This window comes from Giraffa tippelskirchi, chromosome 1 (assembly GCF_054371585.1).
Source record: "Giraffa tippelskirchi isolate mGirTip1 chromosome 1, T2T-mGirTip1v1.2.pri, whole genome shotgun sequence".
Classification (NCBI taxonomy): Eukaryota; Metazoa; Chordata; class Mammalia; order Artiodactyla; family Giraffidae; genus Giraffa; species Giraffa tippelskirchi.
In genome coordinates, this window is record NC_137275.1 from 83,621,878 (window position 1) to 83,649,591 (window position 27,714).

At 36.0% G+C, this 27,714-nt stretch overlaps 1 protein-coding gene across 9 annotated transcripts in view; it reads right to left on the reverse strand.

Annotated features, from left to right (window-relative positions):
* Nucleotides 1–27,714, reverse strand: part of STPG2 (sperm tail PG-rich repeat containing 2) — a 601,931-nt gene that overhangs the window by 472,542 nt on the left and 101,675 nt on the right. For 8 of the 9 annotated variants that reach the window (XR_014083528.1, XR_014083523.1, XR_014083529.1 and 5 more), the window contains exons 8-10: nucleotides 7,351–7,458; nucleotides 3,534–3,693; nucleotides 662–822 (exon numbers count right to left, since the gene is read on the reverse strand). Coding sequence is in view for 5 of the 9 variants with exons in the window: in XM_081595770.1 (XP_081451896.1) it covers nucleotides 662–822; nucleotides 3,534–3,693; nucleotides 7,351–7,458 (429 nt within the window). In the remaining 4 variants the exon portion in view is untranslated. Of the gene's footprint in view, nucleotides 1–654; nucleotides 823–3,533; nucleotides 3,694–7,350; nucleotides 7,459–27,714 lie in introns of all 9 variants that reach the window. The other variant, XM_081595750.1, reaches the window with a different exon arrangement.

The window sequence follows — 27,714 nt, forward strand, 5'->3', positions numbered from 1 at the left end:
AAAAGACCCTGATGCTGGGAAAGATTGAAAGTGGGAGAAGAAGGCGATGACAGAGGATGAGATTGTTGGATGGCATCACTGACTCAGAGGACATGAGTTTGAGTACACTCCGGGAGTTGGTGATGGACTGGGAGGCCTGGTGTGCTGCAGTCCATGGGGTTGCAAAGAGTCAGACACAACTGAGCAACTGAACTGAACTGAAGTGTGGAATTCACTGCAGGTACAGTGGATAAGAATTCACCTGCCAGTGCAGGGGCATGGGTTTGATATCTGGTCTGGGAAAATTCCAAATGCCAAAAGCATATGAGACCTTCAAAGAGGTAAATAATAAGACTTCTTTTTTTTAACCGTACCACATGGCTTGTGAGATCACAGCTTCCCTACCAGGGACTGAACCCACACCTGCACACCTTCAGTAGTGAAAGCTGGCGACCTAACCACCAGGCAATCCTAAGTAAGTCTATTTCTGAAAAAGAAGTCACAAATGCAGCTGGGAACCAAATTAGTTTTTGTTCTTATGCCATAATTGACCACATGTAAGTAATTTTAATAATAATTGTATGGCTTATAATAATGAGGTGCATATACCACAGGTAATTCTGTAAAGTCTAAATTCTTCATATGAGATATAAATAATATAATTTTGGTATTCACATATTACCTTATAATCAGCAGGCCCAGGAGTAGTAAAAACTTCCTTCTGAACCAGGAAGAGAGTCCGAGGAACAGAAGAACCAAATGCACTTTTCTTTGGTTTCTTCCAGTAGGTATTGCTAAAGTTGTCGATGAATGTATTGTTTTGGATATTATAAAACCCAGGACCTAGAATTATGAAGAATATATAATAATAAGCACCTTTTTAATTCTTTTAAACTTAGTAACTTTACCATTTATTTTATTGTATTGCATTTATTGAATGAGTCTTTAAATTCTATAATGCTTTAAAGTTTTCAAAAGTTTCACACACCTGACTTCATATAATCTCATAATAACCCTTTTACTTATCCCTGCCGCTGTACTCCTCCCCTCTGCCCTCTCCTCACTGGTAAACACTAGTTTGTTCTCTTTATCTGTGAGTCTGCTTCTTTTTTGTTTTATTCACTAGTTTGTTGTATTTTTTAGATTTCACAAATAAATGATATTATACTGTAGTTTTTTTCTCTGACATTTCATTTAGCATAATATCTTCAAAGTCGATCTATATTGCTGCAAATGGCAAAAGTTCACTCTTCTTATGGCTGAGCAGTATTCTGTTGTTTATATACGTCTTCTTCATAAACAGAGTAACTTGAGGTAATTTTTTTAGAAAGACTTCTCATATATTGCTGACAGGAATGCAAAGTGCTTTGCTACTTTTAAAAACAATTTGTCAACTTCTTACAAAGTTAAGCTTATACTTACCATATGACCCAGAAATTCTACTTTTAATTATTTCTCCAAGAGAGATGAAAACAAACCAAATGCCCATCAGCTGGTGAGCAGATAAACAAAATGTGCTACACCCAAACAATGGAATACTACTCAATAATAAAAAGAAAAAATAAATGCAACAACATGAATGAACTCAAAAACATCACGCCAAGTGAAAGATGATAGACAAAATTCTAAATAATGTATGATTCCATTTATATAAAATTTTAGAAATGGCTACCAATTCTTTGCCATCCATGTCATTGAGAGATAAAGTTTCATGTCCTTCTGTTCAATATGGGCTACCCAGGGTCATTTGATTGACTAATAGATTGTAGCAGAAATGATTCCTGGGATATTCTGAGGGTCAGTCATAAGAAGTCTTACAGCATCCTACCAGGTCTCACAGAGCCCTGTGCTACTATGTCAAAAGATCAGCTACCCTGGGGCAGCAATGCTGGAACTAAGCACACAATCTGAATGACAGTCTCATCTGAACTCTGCCTTCTAGAAATCCCACAAATTAATGAGATATGATAGAAAAAGTATTTTTTTAAGCCACTAACTTTGTCATGCAGCAACAGACAACATATATGTTAGTGTGTTGTGCTCAGTTACTTCAGTTGTTTCCAATTCTCTGTGACCCCATGGACTGTAGCCCACCAGGCTTCTTTGTCCACGGGATTCTCCAGGCAAGAATACTAGAGTTGGTCACCATGCCTTCCTCCAGGGGATCTTCCCAACCCAGGGATCAAACCCATGTCTCCTGCACTGAAGGTGAATTCTTTACCCACTGAGCCACCTGGGAAGCTCTATGTTATTTTTGTGTTACATTCTAAGATATATAAAGATTACCCACTGTAATCTAGTATATGTCTATATATTTAAATATGTAACATATATTATATATAGTAATTATATATCAGTTCAGTTCAGTCGCTCAGTCGTGTCCAACTCTTTGCGACCCCATGAATTGCAGCACGCCAGGCCTCTCTGTCCATCACCAACTCCCAGAGTCTACCCAAACCCATGTTCATCGAGTCGGTGATGCCATCCAACCATCTCATCCTCTGTCGTCCACTTCTCCTCCCGCCCCCAATCCTACCCAGCATTAGGGTCTTTTCCAATGAGTCAACCCTTCGCATAAGGTGGCCAAAGTATTGGAGTTTCAGCTTCAACATCAGGCCTTCCAATGAACACCCAGGATTGATCTCTTTTAGGATGGATTGATTGGATCTCCTTGCAGTCCAAGGGACTCTCAAGAGTCTTCTCCAACACCACAGTTCAAAAGCATCAATTCTTCGGCGCTCAGCTTTCTTCACCATCCAACTCTCACATCCATACATGACCACTGGAAAAACCATAGCCTTGACTAGACGGACTTTTGTTGGCAAAGTAATGTCTCTGCTTTTAAATATGCTATCTAGGTTGGCCATAACCTTCCTTCCAAGGAGTAAGCATCTTTTAATTTCATGGCTGCAGTCACCATCAGCAGTGATTCTGGAGCCCAAAAAAGTAAAGTCTGACACTGTTTCCACTGTTTCCCCATCTATTTGCCGTGAAGTGATGAGACCAGATGACATGATCTTAGTTTTCTGAACATTGAGCTTTAAGCCAACTTTTTCACTCTCCTCTTTCACCTTCATCAAGAGGCTCTTGAGTTCTTCTTCACTTTCTGCCATATGTATATAATTATATATAACATATTATATATATATATACAAGAACACCCACTGAGAATACTAGAACATATGATTGGACATACCCCAAAATAAAATTTTAACAAAACTGAATATCATAAGTTACATTACTGGCAGTGACCACATAGTTAATATATTATATATGTTCATCTACCAAGAGAAAATTAGGATCTTTATTGAAAAAAGGAAAGCAATAGAAAATTACAATTAATATATATGATAAGTTAAATTAAAATCTTACTAAAATTGCACATTATTTTTATCTGGGTTTAGTGTATAGTCAATGCTTAAAAAAAATGTTGACTTAACAACACAACCCACAGAACAACAACAACAAAAAATTGTACTTTCTGGTGCATCCATCTTGTTAAGAATATTAAGTTACATAAAGTTAGAGTGGATATATATGAATTAATTCCCAACCTGGCATTTTCTCTGTCTTAGAGTCTTGTATGAATCGAGCAGCACTTTGACCAAATGATGTATTTTTCAATCCTAATGTTTTCTTCAAGGGCTTGAAAGCAGTTCGAGATTCATTGTATGTGCCAGGAGCTGGAGTGATTGATTTCATAGGGACAAACCTCTAGCGAAGAACAGGAAAATATGCCAGTGAGAAAGTAATGGTACATTTTGATATTTCATGAGTTAAAAGCTGCCTTTTTAGTAATATAACATCTGGAATTTAATTTATTTCTTAATGGAGTGAAGAAAATGTATATGAATTAATATCTTGTACCTATCAAAACATAAAATATATACTTTTAGTAAAATCATATGTATATTAATACAGTAATGCATTATATACTTTGCTAAGCCAGAAAGGCTTTTCAAAGGAAATCATCTCATTATGAGATTCAGATGATAGTGTATAGACAATCTCCACATTTAAGATATTCTGAAAGTTAAGATAATAAATAAAATCTATATGATCAAATACAGTTTCTTCTATGTAATAAAACTGTACAAATTGACAAAGTTCCTGAATATGTATACTCAATTAACACAACAATATTAGCTACTTTAAGAAAAAAATCTTATAGATTCAAGTGGTTCATATATCACTTTACCTTATAATATTAAATTTATTATATTATAAACTTATAATAAGCTATATTCATTGGCAGGGAAGCCTGGCATGCTGCAGTCCATAGGGTCACAAAGAATCAGGCATGATTGAGCAACTGAACTGAACTGACTGATTAAATGTATCTATACGTAAACTATGAAATCTTATATAATATAGTATTGTATAATTTATTTTTTAACTTTTTATTTAGAATTAATTTAAAATTTGGAATATTCAAAGTTATAAATAAAAATAATATAGAAAATTCCTGTGCCATGTTTATCAGATTCACCTACTGTTAATATGCCATTCACTTTTTTCATTTGCCCACTTTATTTCTGTTTTTCTGTTTGTATGTCCATTACTCCCTCTCTCTGTCTCTACGCACGCACACACACACACACACACACACAAGCACACACACATATACAGAACTATTTAATGGAAAGTTACATATGTTGTGTTGTGGCCCTTTCTCCCTAAATACTTTAGTGTGCATTTACTAAAAATAGGGATATTTTCTTACATGTATTTTCTTAAATGTAGCAATGATATAAGACTTTTACTTAATCTACCATTCATATTCCAAATCTGTCAGTTGATCTAATTATACCTCTAATACAATTTTCCCATCCAATACATCATCTAGTCTAGGCTCAGATATTGCTTTTAGCCTCCTTCCATGTAGAAACATTTCCAAAGCCTTCCTAAATACTATCTTATTATTTAAATGCTGAGTACAATATTTTTAAATGGTAATGTTCAACCCTGGCTGCATTTCTTCATGAGTTTAAAAAAAAAAAAAATTGATGTCTGCCCGGGCCCTATTCTGGACAAGCTCCATCAATCTCTGGGAGATAGGAAAGAAAGCAATTGGATTTGTATTAAAATTTCCCAAAATATTCTAATTTGCAGTAAAAGTTGAGAAGCATTAGTATAAAGAAAATCTTATGTTTTAAAAATTACTAGTTGAAGATATAAGAAAATTCAATGCATTTAGCTAAAATACCAAGCAACTTCTTAAGTCAATGACTAAAATAAGTATCCCAGAAACATAATAGTGCCTTTATTCCTAAAAAACAAAAATTGTCTTCTAAGTCCACCTAGTTAATTGCATTATTGCTTTTTCAATCATAGTCATTAATAAATCTATCCATATTCAACTAAACACTAACACTACCCTAGCAGGCAGTCCTGTTGGTTTTAACTCTTCCACATCTTTAAGCAAAACTGATACCATACTCCTTTTCATTTCTGAAAAATATATTTAAAACATTATAATCGATGCCAAGTGATGTCACATTAGGACTATATATTAGATGAATAGAATAGCATAAAAACTGAGAGTTCTAGTTGCAAAAATGTGATTTTTAAAAATCAAAGGCACACACAGTATCTCACTCCCCTACATCCATTCTGTGTTGTACCTTAAGTACCATCAAGCTGCTCAAGGCAGAAACCTAGTATTCATTCTCGATTCTTTCTAGTCCCTTACCACAACATTAACTCATTAAAAAGTCATGTTAATTATGTCTCCAAAATATACCTGCAATCTACCTCTCTCCAAGGAGGTGTCTCTTAAGTACAATGAAACCAAAGTAGTCACATGTAGTCATCTAAAGGTTAATGACCTTCCCTAGTTAAGTAAGATAATCAGAGTTTTACACAGTACAACTGGAGAAATATCACAACTACTTGATCCACATTATAAAGGTTTGTTAGTATTATAATGTTCTTGCCAAAGAAATAGCTTAGACACCTTCAATTCAAGTTCCCTAAATATAGACCTTGGAGAATATAAAATGATTACTGTGAAATAGACTCTTGCATCACTAACACTCCAGTGGCAAGTTTAGATGTGACCTATGGCCAGGCTCCAGAAAGCCTTTAGAACCTTCTCCAAAAGACTGGCATATTCTCATAGATTACATGTTAACACTTCAAATATTCATTGTTGTTCACTCACTCAGTCATGTCTGACTCTTTGAAACTCCATAGACTGCAGCACAGCAGGCTTCCCTGTCCTTCACTATCTTTGGATTTTGCTAAAACTCATTTCCATTAAGTCAGTGATGCCATCCAATCATCTCACCCTCTGTTGCCCCCTTCTCCTCCTGCCTTCAGTCTTTCCCAGCATCAGGGTCTTTTCCAATGAGTCAGTTATTCACATCAGGTGGCCAAAGTATTGGAGCTTCAGCTTCAGCATCAGTCCTTCTAATGAATATTCAGGACTAATCTCCTTTAGGATGGACTAGTTGGATCTCCTTGCAGTCCAAGGGACTCTCTAGAGTCTTCTCTAACATCACAGTTCAAAAGCATCAATTCTTCAGTGCTCAGCTTTCTTTATAGTCCAACTCTCACATCCATACATGACTACTGGAAAAAACCATAGCCTTGACTAGATGGACCTTTGTTGGCAAAGTAATGTCTCTGCTTTTTTATATGCTGTCTATGTTGGTCATACCTTTTCTTCCAAGAAGTAAGTGTCTTTTAATTTTATGGCTGCAGTCATTATCTGCAATGATTTTGGAGCCCAAAAAAATAGTCTGTCACCGTTTCCACTGTTTCCCCATTTATTTGCCATGAAATGATGGGACCGGATGCCATGATCCTAGTTTTCTGAATGTTGGGTTCCAAGCCAACTTTTTCACTCTCCTCTTTCACTTTCATCAGGAAGCTCTTTAGTTCTTCTTCGCTTTCTGCCATAAGTGTGGTGTCATCTGCATATCTGAGGTTATTGATATTTCTCCCGGCAATCTTGATTCCAGCTTGTGCTTCATCCAGCCCAGTGTTTTTCATGATGTTTCATGATGTTTCATGACTGGTTTGATCACCTTCCAGTCATAAACTTGTTAGCAAAGTATATTTTAAAACCCAGAGTAAATTTCTTATAAGATAAACTGAACTTTCACATATGCAAATTTGCTTAGTAGAAAATGTTTACTAAAAATTACAATTTGAATACTAATCTCTGAAATATTCTTAATATTGTAATCTTATGTCATTTAAGTTTACCCACATTTTTTGGCAATATGATTTGCCTAGATTATATCTGTTCCCAGTTAGTTTATATACCACTTTTCTTTTTATAATCTCCCTAACACCACTGAATTTGTTGCTAGTGTCACCTTTTATCTATTATCCTCTATCTGTGAAACAACTGTAGAACATTACCTGGGATTGGGAAAGAAAAGCAGGTGATGCATCATTTACATTTGATGTTGTACTTTTATTCTTCTGAAATTGACTCTTAATGTCATATTTTCCTGGCCCTGGTACTCCCTAAATTACAGAAAGAAAAAAAGACATGCTATCATTAAGAAAGCATCTATAGCACCTAAGGGAACAGTTGGTTAAATATCTGAAGCAAAGCTACAGGGTTTTTAAGTGATATTACCAAAGCTCTTCATTAAAAAGCAAGCCAGAACAAACTTCTTAAGAGCAACAAAAAAAACCCGGAAAGGTTTCGCTTTCGTTTGCACAGCCTCCCAGGAACCTAAATACACACTGCTTGAAACTTTGCTGCCCTCTACTGATAGATCTCAGAAAAAAAAATTATCTGAGCTCTTCACATGATTAAACATTACATTAAATAAATATATTTCTTCCACTTAACTTTATACAACCAGCTCTTCTATTTTAACTACAAATGTTAGAAGATATAAGACATTAAGCTTTTAACTAGATACTTTACAAAAGATAAAATTAACTCAGTAAATAGTGGGATTGAGTTTTAATTATCCTGCTATTAAAATATAAATATGTATCAGGAAGTACTATTTATTCATCATCAAATATTTTAATTACCTTGATAAAGTACCTTTCATAGTATATAAAAAGTTAAGATTTAAATCATCTGCTTCATATATAACTCTCCTACTTTTCTATAGTTGAAAGAATTATACATTGATTTATGAATTAAATACTGGGCTTATAACTTGGATGTAAAATGAAATTCTATCAGTAAATTCTGTCACCTATATTATTATAATACATCAAAATCCAACTATGTCTCCCAACCTCTACAAGTACTCTGATCCAAGCCACCATCTCTTATCCAGGTTACTGTAAAAATCTTCCTAAACACCTCCCCTGCTTCCAATATTGCCCATCTTCAGTCTGTTTCTACCGCAGAAGCTAGCAATGGGTCCAGATAAGGCCCTTAGTCAGTTTGCACCACCCCCCTTCTCAAACCCATTCAATGGTTTTCAATCTCACTTTCAGCAAAAAAAAAAAAAACAAACCAAGATCCTAAATATGAAATGAATTTTCACTTCCAGGCACACTATTACCACTCTAACCTCCTCTCCTACTACTCTCTCCACTCTATTCACTCTGTTTCCCAAAAGATCAATCATATATTCACCTAAGGACCTTTGCACTTACCATTCTCTTTGCTAGGAATGTTCTCCTAGATAGCTCAAAGGCTCACCCTTTCAATTCAATCAGTTCACTACTCAATGTTACCTTCTGATTGAGCCATTTCCAGACAACCCAAACTAAAATTTCATTGATTCCCCCAAAAAATCCCTGTTCCCTCTCCTACCTGTTTTTCAACCTTATCATTTTTTACTACCCAAAATATCATTTCCTGCTATGTTGTAAGCTCCAAGAGGGCAGTTTTGCTTTGTTTTTGTTTGCTTTTTTTTTTTCTGTTTCATTGGTTGCTGTATCTTTAGAGAACAGAAGAGTAGCTGGGGCATACTAGGTGCTCAGTAAATACTTGCATGAACTCATGCATTGAATCTTATGTTTTCACTGGCCATATAATGATTTTAGAAGATATGTCCCTCTGGAAACTAATAATGTCTCCAAAGAATAGCATTATCCATTTGTAATAATAGTAAAATATCTATAATTTAAGTAAAAAAAATAATTTGAAAAAATATTTAGGAGAAATTCTTATACATAAATACCTCTTCTTAAAAACAAATTAGATTCTAAAAATATATGCAAAAGTCCATATTATATTGTCTCAAATGAACAGATTTATGCAATTATTTTATGGCTGACAGAAAGATTCACTTTGGTCATGGCGTCTAAGATTGTTTTCTCCTATGAACTTGCAGAAATTTACATTCAGAAGAAAAAAATTTTCTGTATAATTCTGAATGTATATAAACCTATGAAATATATATCAAACACAAAAATATGAACAAATATTCAAATATATGATGTAATCTGTTTGATTGAATTTTACAGCTATGCTGTATCAGTTTTCTCTCTGTATAGGCAGGCATGATAAAAAATAATTAGCTACTGACAAACAGGGACTACTACTACTTTCCTCCTGTTCTGAACAGTTGTCTAGGCAGTCATTAATATGGAGCAAAGGGAAAAGACTAAGTGTGAATAATGAGGTAAGTGAATACACTTAGTCTTGAGAACTATTTTGCTAAAAGACTAAATGAAATCTTGACCTCTTCAATAAATGTTTCCTTTTCCTTTTCTTCTGTTTTCCATAAAGTTTCTAATATTACTGAACTTTGCTTCACTAAAATAACATAGAACAGTAAAATCAGGTCTTTACTTATAAAGAGTTAGAATTTAATAAGCCAATTATAAATAAGTTCCAAAATAGGACTGTGAGACACTGACCACTGAAGGGCAGGTCACCCCTTATACAGTGTAAGAAGGTAAAATAAACTCTGCAAAGACCAAACCCTAGACACAGGATGAAAATGCTGTGATATTTCTCCTGCTTTTACAAATTGTGATCAACAAAACACCTGCGCTGATATCAATCTATTAAGTACATGGCCTCCCAGTGTCTCCTCTGAGATTTTGAATCAGAATCTTTTTGGGCACAGGAATCTACACTTTTAACAAGCCTCACAGAGGATTCTCAAGCACAATAAAGAACCACAGCTCAGCCAAAAAGGGGTCCCTACCACAGCTTTTCCTGCAAAGCACATCTATCTTAAAGTAGAAGGCTTAGATCTTGAAAGTATCCTGCTTTAGGAAGAAAACTTAAAGATTACTACGGCAGATTGTTTATGTAATCTTTTCATGTACAACCTAATAAAAATGGCCCTCTTTAGACCACGTGCTACCTAATGGAAGGACACACAGTCACTTATAAAGCAGTATTTCCCCTACCCCAGGCAAAGGAATATGCTTGAGGCAGATGCACTTAGCACCTCTTGCAGGAAATTACAGGACAAATAAATTGCTCAGCAAATAACTTCAAGGAAAGGAGAGAGAAGAAAAGAGGGAGAGAGCAAGAGAGATGTATCAATCAACACCAAAAGGCAGAGACATTCTGTGGATCCTGTTTCTAGTATTTATGAGACACTGGAAATTTGAACACTAATTAAAAATCTATCATATTAAGTAAACACTGTTAATTTTTTAAGATAATTATTTGTTTTTTTAAAGACTATCTTTTGGAGATCACTACTGAAATGTTTACAGATGAAGTGAAATGCCTAGGATTTGATCAAAAAAAAAAAAAAACCCTCTTTAAAAACTAGGGTATAATCATTCATTTGATCAGATGGTATATAGAAGTTACGAGGACTGGGGAAAGTCATACAGTTTAACCTTTACTCCTCTAACTTGGAGCCACCATCAGTGATGATGGTTATTTCTACAGAAAATACTAAAAGCTTACTATGTACAAAGCAGTGTATATACTAATAAATAAAGCATGGGCTTTGCTTTTGAGAAGCTTACACTAGATCTCAACCCATGTTTTACAAGAAAATTATCTGGGGAGCTTTTAAAAATAATAATGCCTCATTCTACTTTATTCAAACTAAAACCAATAGAAATGAGACCCAGGCATTATTAAAATTTTTAAAAGCTTTCTGTTTAATGTTAATGTGCAGTCACAACTGAAGCCTAAAATAGTTTAAAACTCACACTGCTAGGACCCTGCAGGTACAATCACTTTCCAGTGGTTCCATAACTGCCGTTTTTCCCTCGAGTTTCAGAGTCCCCTTCTGTAAATAAAGACTATAGTGAGAACAGGCTTCCAGATATTTCTTTCAGCTCATGTTCCATAATTTTAAATTCTATAATTAAACTGTATAATTATATTTTCTTGAAGAAAATTAGAGATACCAAGGGAACGTTTCATGCAAAGATGGGCTCAAAAAAAAGACAGAAATGGTATGGACATAACAGAAGCAGAAGATATTAAGAAGAAGTGGCAAGAACGCACAGAAGAACTATATGAAAAAGATCTTCACGACCCAGATAATCACGGTGGTGTGATCACTCACCTAGAGCCAGACATCCTGGAACATGAAGTCAAGTGGGCCTTAGGAAGCATCACTACAAACAAAGCTAGTGGAGGTGATGGAATTCCAGTCGAGCTATTATTTCAAATCCTAAAAGATGATGCTGTGAAAGTGCTGCACTCAATATGCCAGCAAATTTGGAAAACTCAGCAGTGGCTACAGGACTAGAAAACGGCAGTTTTCATTTCAAAGTCTAAGAAAGGCAATGCCAAAGAATGCTCAAACTACCACACAATTGTACTCATCTCACACGCTAGCAAAGTAAGGCTCAAAATTCTCCAAGCCAGGCTTCAACAGTACGTGAACCATGAACTTCCAGATGTTCAAGCTGGTTTTAGAAAAGGCAGAGGAACCAGAGATCAAATTGCCAACATCTGCTGGGTCATCAAAAAAGCAAGAGAGTTCCAGAAAAACATCTATTTCTGCTTTATTGACTATGCCACAAAAGTCTTTGACTATATGGATCACAACAAACTGTGGAAAATTCTTAGAGATGGGAATACCAGGCCAACTGACCTGCCTCTTGAGAAACCTGTACGCAGGTCAGGAAGCAACAGTTAGAACTGGACATGGAACAACAGACTGGTTCCAAATTGGGAAAGAAGTACGTCAAGGCTGTACATTGTCACCCTGCTTATTTAACTTTTATGCAGAGTACATCATGAGAATTGCTGGGCTGGATGAAGCAGAAGCTGGAATCAAGATTGCCGGGAGAAATATCAATAATCTCAGTTATGCAGATGACTCCACGCTTATGGCAGAGAGTGAAGAAGAACTAAAGAGTCTCTCAATGAAAGTGAAATAGGAGAGTAAAAATGTTGGCTTAAAGCTCAACATTCAGAAAATGAAGATCATGGCATCTGGTCCCATCACTTCATGGCAAATAGATGGAGAAACAGTGGAAACAGTGTCAGACTTTATTTTGGTGGGCTCCAAAATCACTGCAGATGGTGACTGTAGCCATGAAATTAAAAGACGCTTACTCCTTGGAAGGAAAGTTATGACCAATCTAGACAGCATATTAAAAAGCATAGACAGCATATCAAAAAGCAGTGACATTACTTTGCCAACAAAGGTCCATCTAGTCAAGGCTATGGTTTTTCTAGTAGTCCTGTATTGATGTGAGAGTTGGACTATAAATAAAGCTGAGCGCTGAAGAATTGATGCTTTTGAACTGTGGTATTGGAGAAGACTCTAGAGAGTCCCTTGGACTGCAAGGAGATCCAACCAGTCCATCCTAAAAGAAATCAGTCCTGAATATTCATTAGAAGGACTGAGGCTGTAGCTGAAACTCCAATACTTTGGCCACCTAATGCAAAGAACTGACTCATTGGAAAAGACCCTGATGCTGGGAAAGAGTGAAGGCAAGAGGAGAAGGGGACGACAGAGGGTGAGATGGTTGGATGGCATCACAGACTCAATGGACGTGAGTTTGAGTAAACTCCGGAAGTTGACAACGGACAGGGAGGCCTGGAGTGCTGCAGTCCATGGGGTCACAAAGAGTCGGACACGACTGAGTGACTGAACTAAACTGATAATTATATTTTTAATTTTCAAATTATCTTTGTTATTCTTGACATCTTCTTTATTCATGCATTCATTATCCTCTTTCTCTGAATATTAAGCATAATTTTTTTTTTTGGCTGTCTGAATCATGTTTTACTCATATTGTCAACAAATACAAGGAAAACATCTACTAAATGCACACTACTTACGTAAAATAGAATTTATGCTTTCGAACTGTGATGTTGGAGAAGACTCTTGAGAGTCCCTTGGATTGCAAGGATATCCAACCAGTCAATCCTGAAGGAAATCAGTCCTGAATATTCACTGGAAGGACTGATGCTGAAGCTGAAACTCCAATACTCTGGCCACCTGATGTGAAGAAGTGACTCACTGGAAAAGACTCCGTAAGCATAATTTTAATTATTTATAATTTGCTTTACTATCTGTTTCCTTGGAGTTTCCTTGATGTTGGCTTCTTTTTTTTTTGCTTTTGTGTTTCATGTCAGGGAGTTCTCGCAAATGTCTGGTGATCCCTTCCTCCTCATTCAGCTATATGAGTCAGTCAGTGAAAAATGTTACTTAAAATTTCACACGTGAATAGATGTGACTTGAAACCTACTGAACTTCATTATGTTGTGACAGACTCACAACTCAGCCTTTGTATTGGCAGGCCCCCAAATGTCACCCTTTTCTCAACCCTGGCTGACAATGTAGGTGAGTGGGAAAGTGCCTGATCTCCCCACTCTCTATATAAGCTTAAACTCTCCATTTCCTTTCTTCCCTACTTATAATTATGAAAAAGTAAAATACACAAAACAATTCCCACATATACATTACCCAGGGTCAATAATCCTCAACTCACATCCACATGTGTTTCTAATCCTATCAATCTGCCCAATTCTCACTCATGATGTACAGGCAAATCTAAAATATCATATAATTTCCATCAATAAATACTTTAGGATTTATTTCTAAAAACTAAAGGACTCTTTCTTTAACATAACCACAAAACCATTTTTCTATCTTAAAAAAATCAACATTTGACTCCTAATTATCAGAGTTCAAATGTTTGTGATTGCCTTATAAATTCATGTATCTATTAAATATATATCAAATATGGAAATATAGAATCAAATACATATATACAAGGTATACTACAATAAGATTGCAGAAAGGATGAAGATAAGGGGGTGGTATTTTTTTTTTTACTAGCTCCATTCAGATATCACAAGGTTTTACTGTAGTTTAGATGCTTTGCTTAGTCTATAAAACTCACTTTTGTGATCAGTACTTACTTAGATAATGTTTTTAACTTTCCCTTTCTGTGATCCTTCTTACAAATAAAATAAACATTAATTCCCTATAATTACTGAGCATCACTGTGTGGCAGGCACTGTACTTGGTACTATTCCTCTTATCTTTAATCCTTAAAAATCCTGCAAGATAAACAAAATTACCCAAGTTTGCCTAATTGGGAAAATAAGATCCATGGAGATTAAGGAACTTACCTCTAAGACAACTAGTAGGAACACAAATAAAACTAAGGTCTGACTAACTACAAAGCCCCGCTTCTTTTCTTCAAGGAATATTACTACAAAAGTGTATTACACAGATCATGGCAAAACTGGTTGAAGACCATTAAATTTTCATTAACCTATTACATAGTGACACATCCTCTTTTATATTTCATAACAGAATTCCTTTGGTTGTCCATTTTTACAAATAACTGAATTGCCAGATTGTGCTAGGTACATGCTAAGTTCCTGGATGTATAACAGGACAGACTTGTGCCCTCAGGAAGCGAAAATTCCAGTGAGAAAGACAGACCAATAACACCGAACAGATAAATAAACTATTTATAAATTGAAAGTAATGCAATTTGTATGAAGAATATAGAGGGCTAAGTTAGAAAGTAACAATGGAACTTAGACAGGAAAGACAATTTATGTTGAAACTTAAACACAAGAAGGAGCTTATCTTGGGAAGAATGGATGGAACAGAAAAGCATACACAAAGGGGAAATTGGTCAGTACAGCATTCCTGGAAGAGGCTGTCAGGAATGAGTTTACATCTAGGAGTAAAATTTCCCAGTCATATGGTAATACTATATTTAGCTTTTCAAGGAATCATCAAACTGTTTCCCATAGAGACCACACCATTTCACATTCCAACTAACTACGAACAAAGGTTTCAATTTCTCCACATCCCCACCAACACTTGTTGTTTTCCATTTTTTTATTATGTAAATCCCAGTAAATGTGAAATGGCACCTTGCAGTGATTTTGATATGCATTTTCCTAATGACTAAACATGTTGGATATCTTTTTGTGTGTTTACTGGACATTTGTATATCTTCTTTGGAGAAATGTATACTCTCAAAAAGTCTTTTGCCCATTATTCAATTGTGTTGTTTGTCCTTTTGTTGTCAGATAACATTTTAAGATGATACAACTGCCTGCCTGTGAAGATAAAAGAAGGGAGTGAATTTGCTATATGGCTCAGGAAACTCAAACGGGGCTCTATATTAACCCTGGGATGGGGTTGGGAGGGGTGGGATGGGGAGGGAGATGGAAGAGAGCTTCAAAAGGGAGGGGATATATGTATACCTATGGCTGATTCATATTGAGGTTTGACAGAAAACAGCAAAATTCTGTAAAGCAATTATCCTTTAATAAAAAATAAATTAATTGGGAAAAAAAAAGGGAGTGAGACTGGAAGCAAAGATACCTGTTAGGAAGCTATTTCAGAAGTCCAGGCAAGATAATGCTTTCTTGCTTTGACTAAACAATAATTCTAGTAATAATAATACAATAATTATAACAACAAGAATAATCATCATGACAGATTGTCTACAAACATGCCCACCAAAAATTCATTCTATCCCTAAAAGTTCAAGCCTTACCTCCCATCAGAAGATGGAGTTCATCTCCCTGTTTATGAATCTGAGCTGGCCCTGTGACTTGTTCGGACAAAGAGAATATATGGGAAGTTACACAGCACCATTTCCAAGTCTAGGTCTTAAGAGGCCTGACATGTTCCAAATTTGCAGTCTCAGAGCCCTAAGCCTGTTACACAAGTCCAACTACCTAGATGGAAAGTGAGGTCCAGCTAGCTTCTAGTCATTACAGCAAATCCGGCTGAGATGTCTCACATATGGATGAAAGCATCCATCTTGGGTACTCTAGAATACAGCTGGATGAGTGGTCTTAGCTGATACCATATAGCTTAGAAAAATTACCCAACTGAGTCCAAAATCCAGAGAATCACTGTACTATGAAGGTTAATTTCAGCAGGCCTAGAATTGGTGTGAGTTGTTCTCCTAAAACATCCACAAGGCAGTGATCCTTGGTCAAGATTAGAAACTACTGATTAACAGTTTTGTTTTGAAATTATGAACACCTCATGAGTTTGAGTGGTTAGCATCAGCTTGTTAGCATTGTTCATTGATAGCAGTGAGCCTGATAATTTGCACCTGGCCACAGTGAGATAGAGGGTTCCATAGTTGATGCTGGTTATATAATAGAAACTACTTGACCAGTAAAGTATAAGAAATTCTGATAAAAGACTTCATTTTGAGCTCCCAGGTTCTGAGATGTCCACACATCTGTTAGCAGTTCCTTATCTAAGACAGAAAGCATGTCCTGATATGGCCTTATGGAGGGAAGACAATTAGAGCTCACTCCTGGCCTCTTTGGAACCCTTGCAGCCTTTGATGACAAAGAATACTTTAATGCTATTGCTATTTGTATTCTTTGTCTGCAATAAACTGTAGATATAAGTATCACCATTTGGGGCCCTGAGTCTTCTCTAGCAATCCAACTCTATTTGTCGCTATTAGCACAATCATGAAAATAACAAATAGTTGTTTTAGGGCACTGCATTTTAGGGCAATTTGCTAGGCAGCAATAGGTGACCAAAACAAAGCTAATATTTACTGAGTACACATTCTTTGTCAGCGCTATATAAATTCACAGACAAAAAAATTGTAACACAAAGAAATTATTTCCAAAAGCAACATGACTTGTAAGTAGGTGACTCAAATATTATCGGCTATTAGCACAATTCCAATTTCCAACTCCCCTTTCCATAACCATCTGCCAGACAGAGGTAGCCTTGTGACACTGTCCTGGCTAACGTCATATAGTGTGTGTGTGCTCAGTCACTCAGTCATGTCCGACTCTTTGCAGCCCCATGGAGTGTAGTCTACCAGGCTCCTCTGTCCATGGAATTTTCTAGGCACAAATACTGGAGTGGGGTGACATTTCCTCCTCCAGAGGAATGTCAAGATCAAGGGATCAAACCTGCATCTGTTGCATCTTCTGCATTGGTAGGTGGATTCTTTACCAATAGCACCACCTGGGAAGTAAGCACTTGTCAGGTGGAGAAAATATAATACAATGGCCAAGGGTTAGAAGAAAGACAAGTTCAATTTTGAAATGCTACTTTTGTAGTTCTTATAAAATGTCAAGCTGGAGGTATCATACAGACAGCAATTTGTGGAAGACTGGAGCTCAGTGGAGAGTTCAAGGTACATTGGGAGTGATCTGTGTATTTGGAAGTGATCAGTACATACAAGTGATACCCGAGGTCATCAGAGTAAAGGTGGTTTCTGAGGAAATTGTGTAGACAAAGAAGAGAAAGAATTAAGAATACTATGTAATATTTATGTGATCTCAGTATTGTATTAATTTTAATATTAATTTATATTCTAAATATCACTAATCCTTTTAATGTCCCTTGTGAATTTATGAATCATTCTAATCTTTCAACTCTAATTTAGAGCATTTACTATACTAAAACATCTAGATTTAATATTTTTGTAAGATGGATGATTGTTCCATTTTCCAAAGCTAATTAAAATGTTTTTATTCTAGTTTCTAAAACAAGATGATGTCCAGGATCCTTTCCTATTAGAGCATCTTACAGTAAGAAGAAATAAATTTATAAGGAACTTAAAATGATGATTTGAAACTTAAAATATTTTCAGTATGCTGATATCAACAAAACATTTGCTATATGATTATAATTGGCATTATCTTCTTAATTTAAAATTGAATATATTTAATAAGTATGTACCAGATACAGTTAACTCGTTAAGTCATTCAGTCATAATGATTGATTGGACAGAGCAATATGTAACTCTGACTTGAGAGTATAGGAAAGAACATGTGTTTATTATATTCATTTTCATAATTGCAACATAAACTGTGGTTCATTTAGAAAGCATAATACCCTCAGTTTCTGATCTCAGGAAGCAAAATACTCTGATTTTTAAAAAAAACAGTTAAATTTAAACAGAATTAAATCAAATAAGCATGGTTAAAAGAACTCAAAGTAACCAAAAAGATTTGAAAAATTTGTGTTAATCAATAATAGTATTATAAGTATCACTGGGTCTCAGATATAGCACTTAGGTTATACACCATTGAAATGAGAAAAATAAATACCTGATCAGAAGTGCTCTGTAGAACAAACCATACACTAGTTGTGTGCTAAGTTGCTTTAGTCATGTTCAACTCTTTGAGATCCTATGGACTGTAGCCTGTCAGGCTCCTCTGTCCATGGGATTCTCCAGGCAAGAGTACTAGAGTGGGTTGCCATGACCTCCTCCAGGGGTTGTTCCTGACCCAGGGATCGAACCTGCATCTCCTGTGTCTCCTGCATTGCAGGCAAAATCTTCACCACTGAGCCACTAGGGAAGCTTATACTAGTTAGCCAGTTAACTTACTATATTTTCAGTAACAGAAATAGAAAATAGCTTCCCCATGTAAATCTAGACAAGTATATCAGGAGTATGTGAACTAAGAACTTCCAGATGTACAATCTGTGTTTAGAAAAAGCAGAGAAACCAGAGATCAAATGTCCAACATTCATTAGATCATAGAAAAAGCAAAGGAGTTCCAGAAAAACATCTACTTCTGCTTCATTGACTACATGAAAGCCTTTGTTTGGATCACAACAAACTGAAAAACTCTTAAAGAGATGAGAGTACCAGACCACCTGACCTGTCTCCTAAGAAACCTGTATGTAAGTCAAGAAGCAACAGTTAGAATCCAACATGGAACAACTAACTGGTTCCAAACTGGGAAAGGAGTACCTCAAGGCTGTATATTGTAGCCCTGCTTATTTAACATCTATACAGAGTACATCTTGAGAAATACCTGGCTGGATGAATAACAAGCTGGAATCAAGATTGCCAGGAGAAATACCAACAACCTCAGATATGCAGATAATACCACTTTAATGGCAGAAAGTGAAGTGAAGGGAAGTAAAGTGAAAGTCGCTCAGTTGTGTCCAGCTCTTTGCAATGCCATGGACTATATAGTCCATGGAATTCTCCAGGCCAGAATACTGGAGTGGAGAGCCATTCCCTTCTCCAGGGGATCTTACCAACCCAGAGATCAAATCCACGTCTCCCACATTGCAGGCAGATTCTTTACCAGCTGAGCCACCAGGGAAGCCCAAGAATACTGGAGTGGGTAACCTATCCCTTTTCCAGCGGATCTTCCTGACCCAGGAGTTGAACTAGGGTCTCCTGCACTGCAGGAGGATTCTTTACCAGCTGAATGACCAGGGAAGTCAATGGCAGAAAGTGAAGGGGAACTAAAGAGCCTCTTGAGTAGGGGGAAAGAGCAGAGTGAAAAAGCTGGCTTACAACTCAACATTCAAAAAAAAAAAAAATCACAAAGATCGTGGCATCCGGTCCCATCACTTCATGGCAAACAGAAGGGAAAAAAAGTGGAAGCAGTGACAAATTTTATGTTCTTGGGCTTCAAAATCACTGCAGACAGTGACTACAGTCATGAAATTAAAAGAAACTTGCTCCTTGGAAGGAAAGTTATGACAAACTGAGACAGTATATTAAAAAGCAGAGACATCACATTGCTGACAAAGGTCTATGTACTCAAAGCTATGGTTTTTCCAATAATCATGTCCGGATATGAGAGTTGGACCATAAAGAAGGCTGAGCATCGAAGAACTGATGCTTTCAAATTGTGGTGCTGGAGAAGACTCCTGAGAGTCTCTTGGACAGCAAGGAAATCAAACCAGTCAATCCTAAAGGAAATTAACCCTGAATATTCCTTGGAAGAACAGATGCTGAAGCTCCAATACTTCGTCACATGATGTGAAGAGTCAACTCATTGGAAAAGACCCTGATGCTGGGAAAGACTGAGGGCAGGAGAAGAAGGGAGCAACAGAGGGTGAGATGGTTGGATGGCATCACCAACTCAATGGACATGAGTTTGAGCAAACTCCGGGAGATAGTGGAGAACAGAGGAGCCTGGCGCACTACAGTCTAAGGGGTCACAAAGAGTCAGACTCAGCAACTGAACAACAACAATATCAGGAGAGGCAGAATTCAAATGTGAGCTACTAGGTTTGACTGTACATTGGAGTAGAAGATGGTTTTGTGAAGTTTCAACCATTTTGTGAAATTGAGGAAAACTGATAAAAGCTACTAAGATTCCTTAATACAGTTGCTCAAATAACAGTTCACGTCAATACTGGTATTAGTAATTCAGTTGAGTCAAAAATTTACTATAGCAAATCTGAAGCTATATTGCCAAGTTCTAAGCTAAAGTAAATATGAGTAAACATGGATATCCTGAAAATGAAAAATGTCACCACAATAATCAACAATTATGTAAGAATTATGTGATTCTGTGTTCAAAAATTTTTCACTAAGAGAAAATATACAAATAGTTCATATAGTTTTCCTGCAATTATATATCCAAATGACAGATGATCTAATTGTGCTCAAGGTTTAAAATGCTTATATTAGAAATTAGAACTATGTGAATGTTCAGAATTCATTGACATTTATTACTGTGCAGTGCAACATGAACTTCTGCCTAGAGTTATGTAACACAAGTGTATTCTTCCTGTTCCCTAAAAACCCAAATTCCTCTTTCTAAAGAAACAATTGACAGTTAATGAATAATACACAATTGAGTATATCCAAATGAAATAAGGTTAAGGATTACAATTCTTAAATGAAGCTAAAGGACCCTATAAGATTAATTATTATTACACTCACAAGGATGGAGAATTCAAATGGCAGCTGGGGCAACGTGGGTAAATAAGTGCTGAACGTAAAATGGTACACTAAAGATCACTCATCCACACCAGGGGCAGCATTTAATCATCCCCTATTGACTGCTGTTAGATTTGGGCTTTTGTCTCTTTCATTTTTAAGAAAAACTGAACATCTAGATTATATTTATGAAATTCTATAGGTTACAAATGTTGGTAACTAATTCAGTTTTTTATAGCAATGATTTGGCCATAATCCACTTTAGGTTCGTTTCAGCCCACCTAGCCACCAGATTTCACACACTGCTCTTAGTCTATCCGTATCTTAGTCTAAGTTTAAATATGTTAGAATATATCTCCCTATATGAATTTTTGCATATACCTCCAGAGCTTGTAAAATCAGAGCCCAAAAGAAGTTTGATAAATGAGTTGGAGTTTTCTATGCCTAGCTATAATAGCATCATGATGAAATTATAATTTTCATAATAATAAATGATGAGCAGAGACATGACCTTTACATAGACTGATAGTTCTAAAACTAGGATTGCCCAGGTCTGAAAGAATCTCTGAAAGGCTATGTAGGAAAGAAAAGCAATTACTTATATGAAATTTCACTAGATTATTGTGCAGTGATCAAACTATGGAGTCACATCAAAGGCATTGCCTCATACCATGAAGAGACCAATTGTGTCTTCACAATTCTCATTGTTATGAGATGATCTAACTTCCTGATACATTCCAAAGTCAGTGAATACAATAAGTAAAAATTGTCCACACTTCTCTAGGCTTCCCCAGGAGGTGAGGTGGTAAAGAATCTGCCTGCCAATGTAGGAGACGCAAGAGATGCATGTTCAATCCCTGGGTTGGAAAGATCCCCTGGAGGAGGAAATGGCGCCCCTCTCCAGTATTCTTGCCTGGAAAATTCCATGGACAGAGAAGCCTGGTGGGCTACAGTCCATGGGGCCACAAAGAAATGGATACAACTGAGCATGCACACAAGTATACTTCTTTAAGCAGTGTAATGAAGGATATGTTGGTGGCAATCAGAAAATGAAGTGTGAAAGTAGGCTCAGAAGGATATATGTATAGATACCAGAAGAAGATAAGATCATAGATCAAATCACCAAGCTATGAAATAACTAGAATAAGAACCTTCTCTGATTCTGTGTGGTGGAATATCAATATGAATTTCATACAGATAGAGAGTCAAGAAGATGACAGAGAAATTCTAATTCGCTAAATTGAGCTTCTTGTAATTACCTAAGAACCCTGAAACAAGACATTTAATACTCAAGATAAAGGAGATTCCCTATCTATAGCTTCAATAGTACTATTTCTTAAAGTTTGGGGTCTACACACTCCTTAATAGGTATCAGTGTGCATGAATATCATCAATTTTACATATTTCTGAAAATGTGTTTCTGGGAGGGGAGGGAGGCTCAAGAGGGAAGTGGTATATGTATAATTATGGCTGATTTACATTGTTGTATGGCAGAAACCAACACAGCATTGTAAAGCAATTTTTCTCCAAAAAATAAAAAAAAAAAATTAAGTGTGTTTATTTTCTTGACAACAAAAGAAAATATCTTTTAAATAAGCAATAAAATAAGTTTTATTTCAGTGAGAAGGATAATATTATTTTCAATTTTTCACCAAGGTAGCGCTATGCAGCTCAATGGTGGATAGCTTAATTTATAATTTAGGTTATATTTGCAATTGATCTCTCATGCTGGCTTCTGCTAAGCTGGAAATTTTAAATTCACAATCATAGATCATTATAAATGGCACCAAGTGTTTAGTGGCTGCCAGATAAATATAGATTTTCATATTAACACAAATGGTCCAGAAATTATAGAGAAATGGCTCACTGAAGACTATTTTCAGGCCTCAAATAGATGATAAGTTCTAACATTTTACAGCCAAAAGCTGGAAGGCTGGCTGTTTCGACTTGGAAGACAACAATAAATGTATCTCTAATCCACTCTTGTTTTCAGTTCTCAAAATTATTTCTTCATGCTCTGCTGCAGCATTTGGATGTGGTTTATATATTAGCTAAATAATATATCATCAGTTTCTTTTGCCAGACTAAAAGAGACACTAAGCTGGCAAAAGATCCAAATGTCAGTCTCAAGCTATTTGTATTTCAGTTTGATTGCCTTTAAAAATTCTGAGAAAATAACCTTAACACTAAATAGAACAGTATTTTGGCTTGGAAATGACAAGTTCAGACCACTCAAGATTCTAAGATATGCCACTTGAAAAGACCACATGAAATCATAATGGTCTTTACTGGCAGAAAATTTATATTTTATTTCAATAGCTCGTAAAATCATCTGTCCCTTGTCAACATTCTTACTTCAGTGTGATCAGAAACTTAAATCTAACATTACTTATTTCTTCATGATTCACACTTAAAGTACACATATACACTGACTGAAATTTGAATATATGCATACTTTTCACTTTCTGATTCAAATCCAATTTAAAATCAGAAAGCTAACTGATGATTACCAACTCTTTTCTATAAACAAAGCACAGAATGGATTGCCACTCAGGTGGAATCTCTCTTATTTACACAGCACTCTCCCATGTTGTGAATATGTTTTTTGCTGCTATAACCTAATGCAAGTTTTCAAGCCCACGTCTCATTAAATCAAAGAAGCACCACTTCTCGCTTTGCTAGAGCAAAGATAAATAGAAGTAAGTGTTGGCAAATTCTTCCCCACATATGTAGGTAGCACACATAAGCAAGAGTTGATTCATATTCTGCAAATCAGCAGTTTAACAAAGAATAAACCATAATTCTATACATTTGTACAGATATTAGTACACATTTATAGGTACTCCCATACACATATGCTACTAATATTATATGACATTTGCTTATATCATTTAACGAAAGAGATTACTGTGCTTTCTGTGCCTTTACTGTGCTTTCTCTCAGCATAATTATTGTCTTTCACTTTTCATTTTGTTTTATAAGAATATCAGGTAGAAGTGCATCCAGTCACAAATAGCAACAAACTCAACACTGTCTTTAAAAATAAAGTTTTATTTGTCTCATAAAGTAGTAAGCCCAGAAATAAACTATGTAAGTATTGATTCCGTGACTTAACAATGTCAGTACCCAAATCTTTGGGACTCTCTTAAACATTTTCTCATTTTGGTACCTCATGGTTATAGACTACTACAAATTCATTACTCCATCTACAATTCAGAAAGTATAAGAACAAAAAAAAACAGCAAAGAATAAAGAGGCTGTCCTTTATTATTAAGAGGTTATTGTACAGCTGAGCCTTTCGTGAAGAGTATTCAGCTGAATTTCAGCTGAATTTGAGGATCAATTAATATAGCTGGCAAGCAATTAATATAATGACTCCTCGAATTATATGTTGGCAGGGTTGCGCTTCCTTGCCTTAACCAACTTCTAAAGGCTGTCTTTGTCCCTGGCTTGTGGCCTTGCATTATTACTCCAACCTCTGCCTCCATCATCACATTGCTTTCTCTCTGCTTCTGTTGTTATGTTGCTTTCTCTGACTCTGTCACTCCTCTGCACCTCATAAGAATCCTTGTGATTAGACTACCCTGGTGGTGCAGTAGATAAGGATCTACCTGCCAATGCAGGAGACACAGGTTTGATCCCTGGTCTGGGAAGATTCCACATGCTGTGGAGCAACTAAACCCATGCACCACAACTACTCAGCCCAAGCTCTAGAGCTCACAAGCCACAACTAATGAGCTTGAGCACCACAACTACTGATCTGTGTGCCTAGAGCCTGTGCTTTGCAACAAGAGAAACCACCACAATGAGAAGCCTGTGCACCCCGACGAAGAGTAGTCCCCACTTGCCACAACTAGAGAAAGCCCATGTGCAGCAACAAAGACCCAGCACAACCAAAAATAAACAAATAGAATCCTTGTGACTATACTGGGCCCATCTGAGTAATCCAGAAAAATATCTCTATATCAAGATCCCTAATCTCATCTGTAAAGTTCCTTTTATCAATGTTAACATATTCACATGTTCCAGGAATTACGACTTGAACATCTTTGAGGACACATTATTGTTTCCATCCCAGTAAACCCTGTGATCCCCAAAGATTCATACCCATTCCACATTAAAATGCATTCACCCCATTCCAACATCTCCATAAGTCTGAATCAATTATGGAAGCAACTCAAAGTGTGAAATCTCATCTACATCACATCAACTCAAATGTCCCAAACTGCACTATTTAAATCACATATTATAAATCAGGTAGGAGTGAGACTCTGAGACATATTTCATCTGGGGCAAAATTTCTCTCTACCTGAGGACCTGGAAAACTGGAAAAAAAGTCATCAGCTTCCCAAGAACAAGGATGAGACAATCATATGCCAGCAAACATAGACATCCCATTCAAAAAGGAAGGACATAGAAGAACAAAAAGGAATCAGCTATCCCAAGGAATTTCAAAATCCTGTCAGGCAATGTCAATAAGAACTGAAGCCCTGGAAATAATCCTCTGTGCATCACAGCTTCACATCTTCGGGCCAAAGCTCCACCCTGGGAGTCAACCTTCCTTTTTCATGAAGGTAACATGTGCTGCCAGCCCAGTAGTAGTCTTTTCAGCCTGTTTCCTAACTATAGAACCTGGCATCCACAGCCTTCTTTCAATTAACCTTCTCTCTGTCCCTTTTAGTCCAAGCTGGCATTGCCGTTGTTGATGTAAAGTTCTAAAGAACCACGTGGATCTCCCATATCTGACACAGGGATCCATTCCACACAAGAGGCTCTTTCACCAGTTTTCCCTAAATTATCCCGTCTCTATTTTTGGCTTCAATTGAGACCGTTAAAGGGATCCATGAGTCACAAACCTAGTCTCTTAGAAGAGCTCTCCAAGTGTGACTAAACACTGTGACTGTATACCCAGGCCTTTCTAAGAAGAAGATTGTTCAGCCACAACCTTGGTTTTCTCACCATAGCACTCTTTCCTGACATGAATCTTCTTATTTTAGTGTCTTTTTCAATCTAGACATTCAAGGCTGGATACTTCTTAAATCATAAGTCCTAGTTCCTTTGGCTTAATAGTTTTTCCCTTTTTTATCTTTTTCCTCTCACATTTTACTATAAGCAGCAAGAAGAAACCTGAATGTATCCTCAACACTTTGCTTATAAATTACTTCATCCAAATATCCAAGAATATCTCTAACAAATTCTAATTTCCACATAAGTGAGTAGGACACAATTCTGCAAAGGTCTTTTACCATGTAAAGTAACATATTCATAGGTTCTCAGGAACAGGACACGGGCATCTTTGGAGGGTCATTATTGTACTTACTATACAAGGCTTACCTCCTTGGGCTTCCTTTCTCCCCTAATAAAATCTTGATCACTAAATTTTTATTGCCTTGTAGTGTTTTAATATATTCAAGCAGATTTCTTTATTCACTTTTTAAATTGTCCTTAACTAAAGAGTTAATACAAAATACAGTACTTTTGTATACTTTCTTAGTAAACTATATTTTTAAAACCCTGTGCAAAACAACAAGGTCCTACTGTGAAGCTCAGGGAACTATATTCAATATCTTATAGGAAACTATAATAGAAGAGAATATGAAAAGAATACACGCAAAACTGAAACTCTGCTATAAACTAACTCTGCTGGAAACTAACACAACATTGCAAAGTAACTATACTTCAATCAAAAAAAAAAAGCTTTTATAAATAACTTCGTACCTCAAGATTCCTGTCATTACAAACATTTTACTCTTTTTAGCTTTTTAATTTTACTGAGGCAGGATTTTAAAAGTATGTGTTCTAAATTTTAATTCTAAATTGCTATCAACTTTGCATATATTCATGTCATTTGCCTCTCAATCATTATGACCTTAAAATTTAGTATCTCATCTTACAAATGAGAAACCAAAGTATAAAAATAAGCTGAACAGGTTACCTTAGGTCACAAAGTAAGGACCAAAACCAAAAAACAGGAGTTAAGCTTTTCAGAAATATTAATAAATTTTTCTTATTTTTAAAAATAGATACTTTGACTCTTAGAAGTTCCTTATTTCCTATAGAGATATAGATGCTACAGAGCTTTATTTCACCTATATCCACTTGGTATTTCCTCTCCTTGTTCTATATTTGATTTTCTCTTCTTTTTTCTATTTCCTAAAGATGGAAATTTATTTCATTGATTTTACTTATTTCTTCTTTTCTAATATAAATATTAATTCTGCATATTACCAAATAAGCACTGTGTTAGCTCTTGTCCCACCAATATTGATAGGTTGTGTTTTTCACTTTCATTTAGCTAAAAATATTTTTTAATTTCCCTCATGATTTTTTCTTTCTTCCCAAGGTTTATTTAGAAGAATATTGCTTAAGAAAGACATATGGATCAATGGAACAGAAAACAGTCCAGAAAGACCACACACCTATAGTCAATTAATCTTCGACAAAGGAGGCAAGAATAGACAATGGAGAAACATCAGTCTCTTCAGTGAGTGGTGTTGGGAAAGTTAGACAGCCTCGTGTAAATCAATAAAGTTAGAGCACATCCTCTTACCATACACAAATATAAACTCAAAATGACTTAAAGACTTAAGAATAAGACATGACACCATAAAACTCCTAGAAAAGATCATAGGCAAAATATTCTCTGACATGAATCATACCAATATTTTCTTAGGTCAGACTTCCAAGGCAACAGGAGGAATAAAACCAAAAATAAACAAAGGGGACCATATCAAGAGTTCAAGCTTTTATACA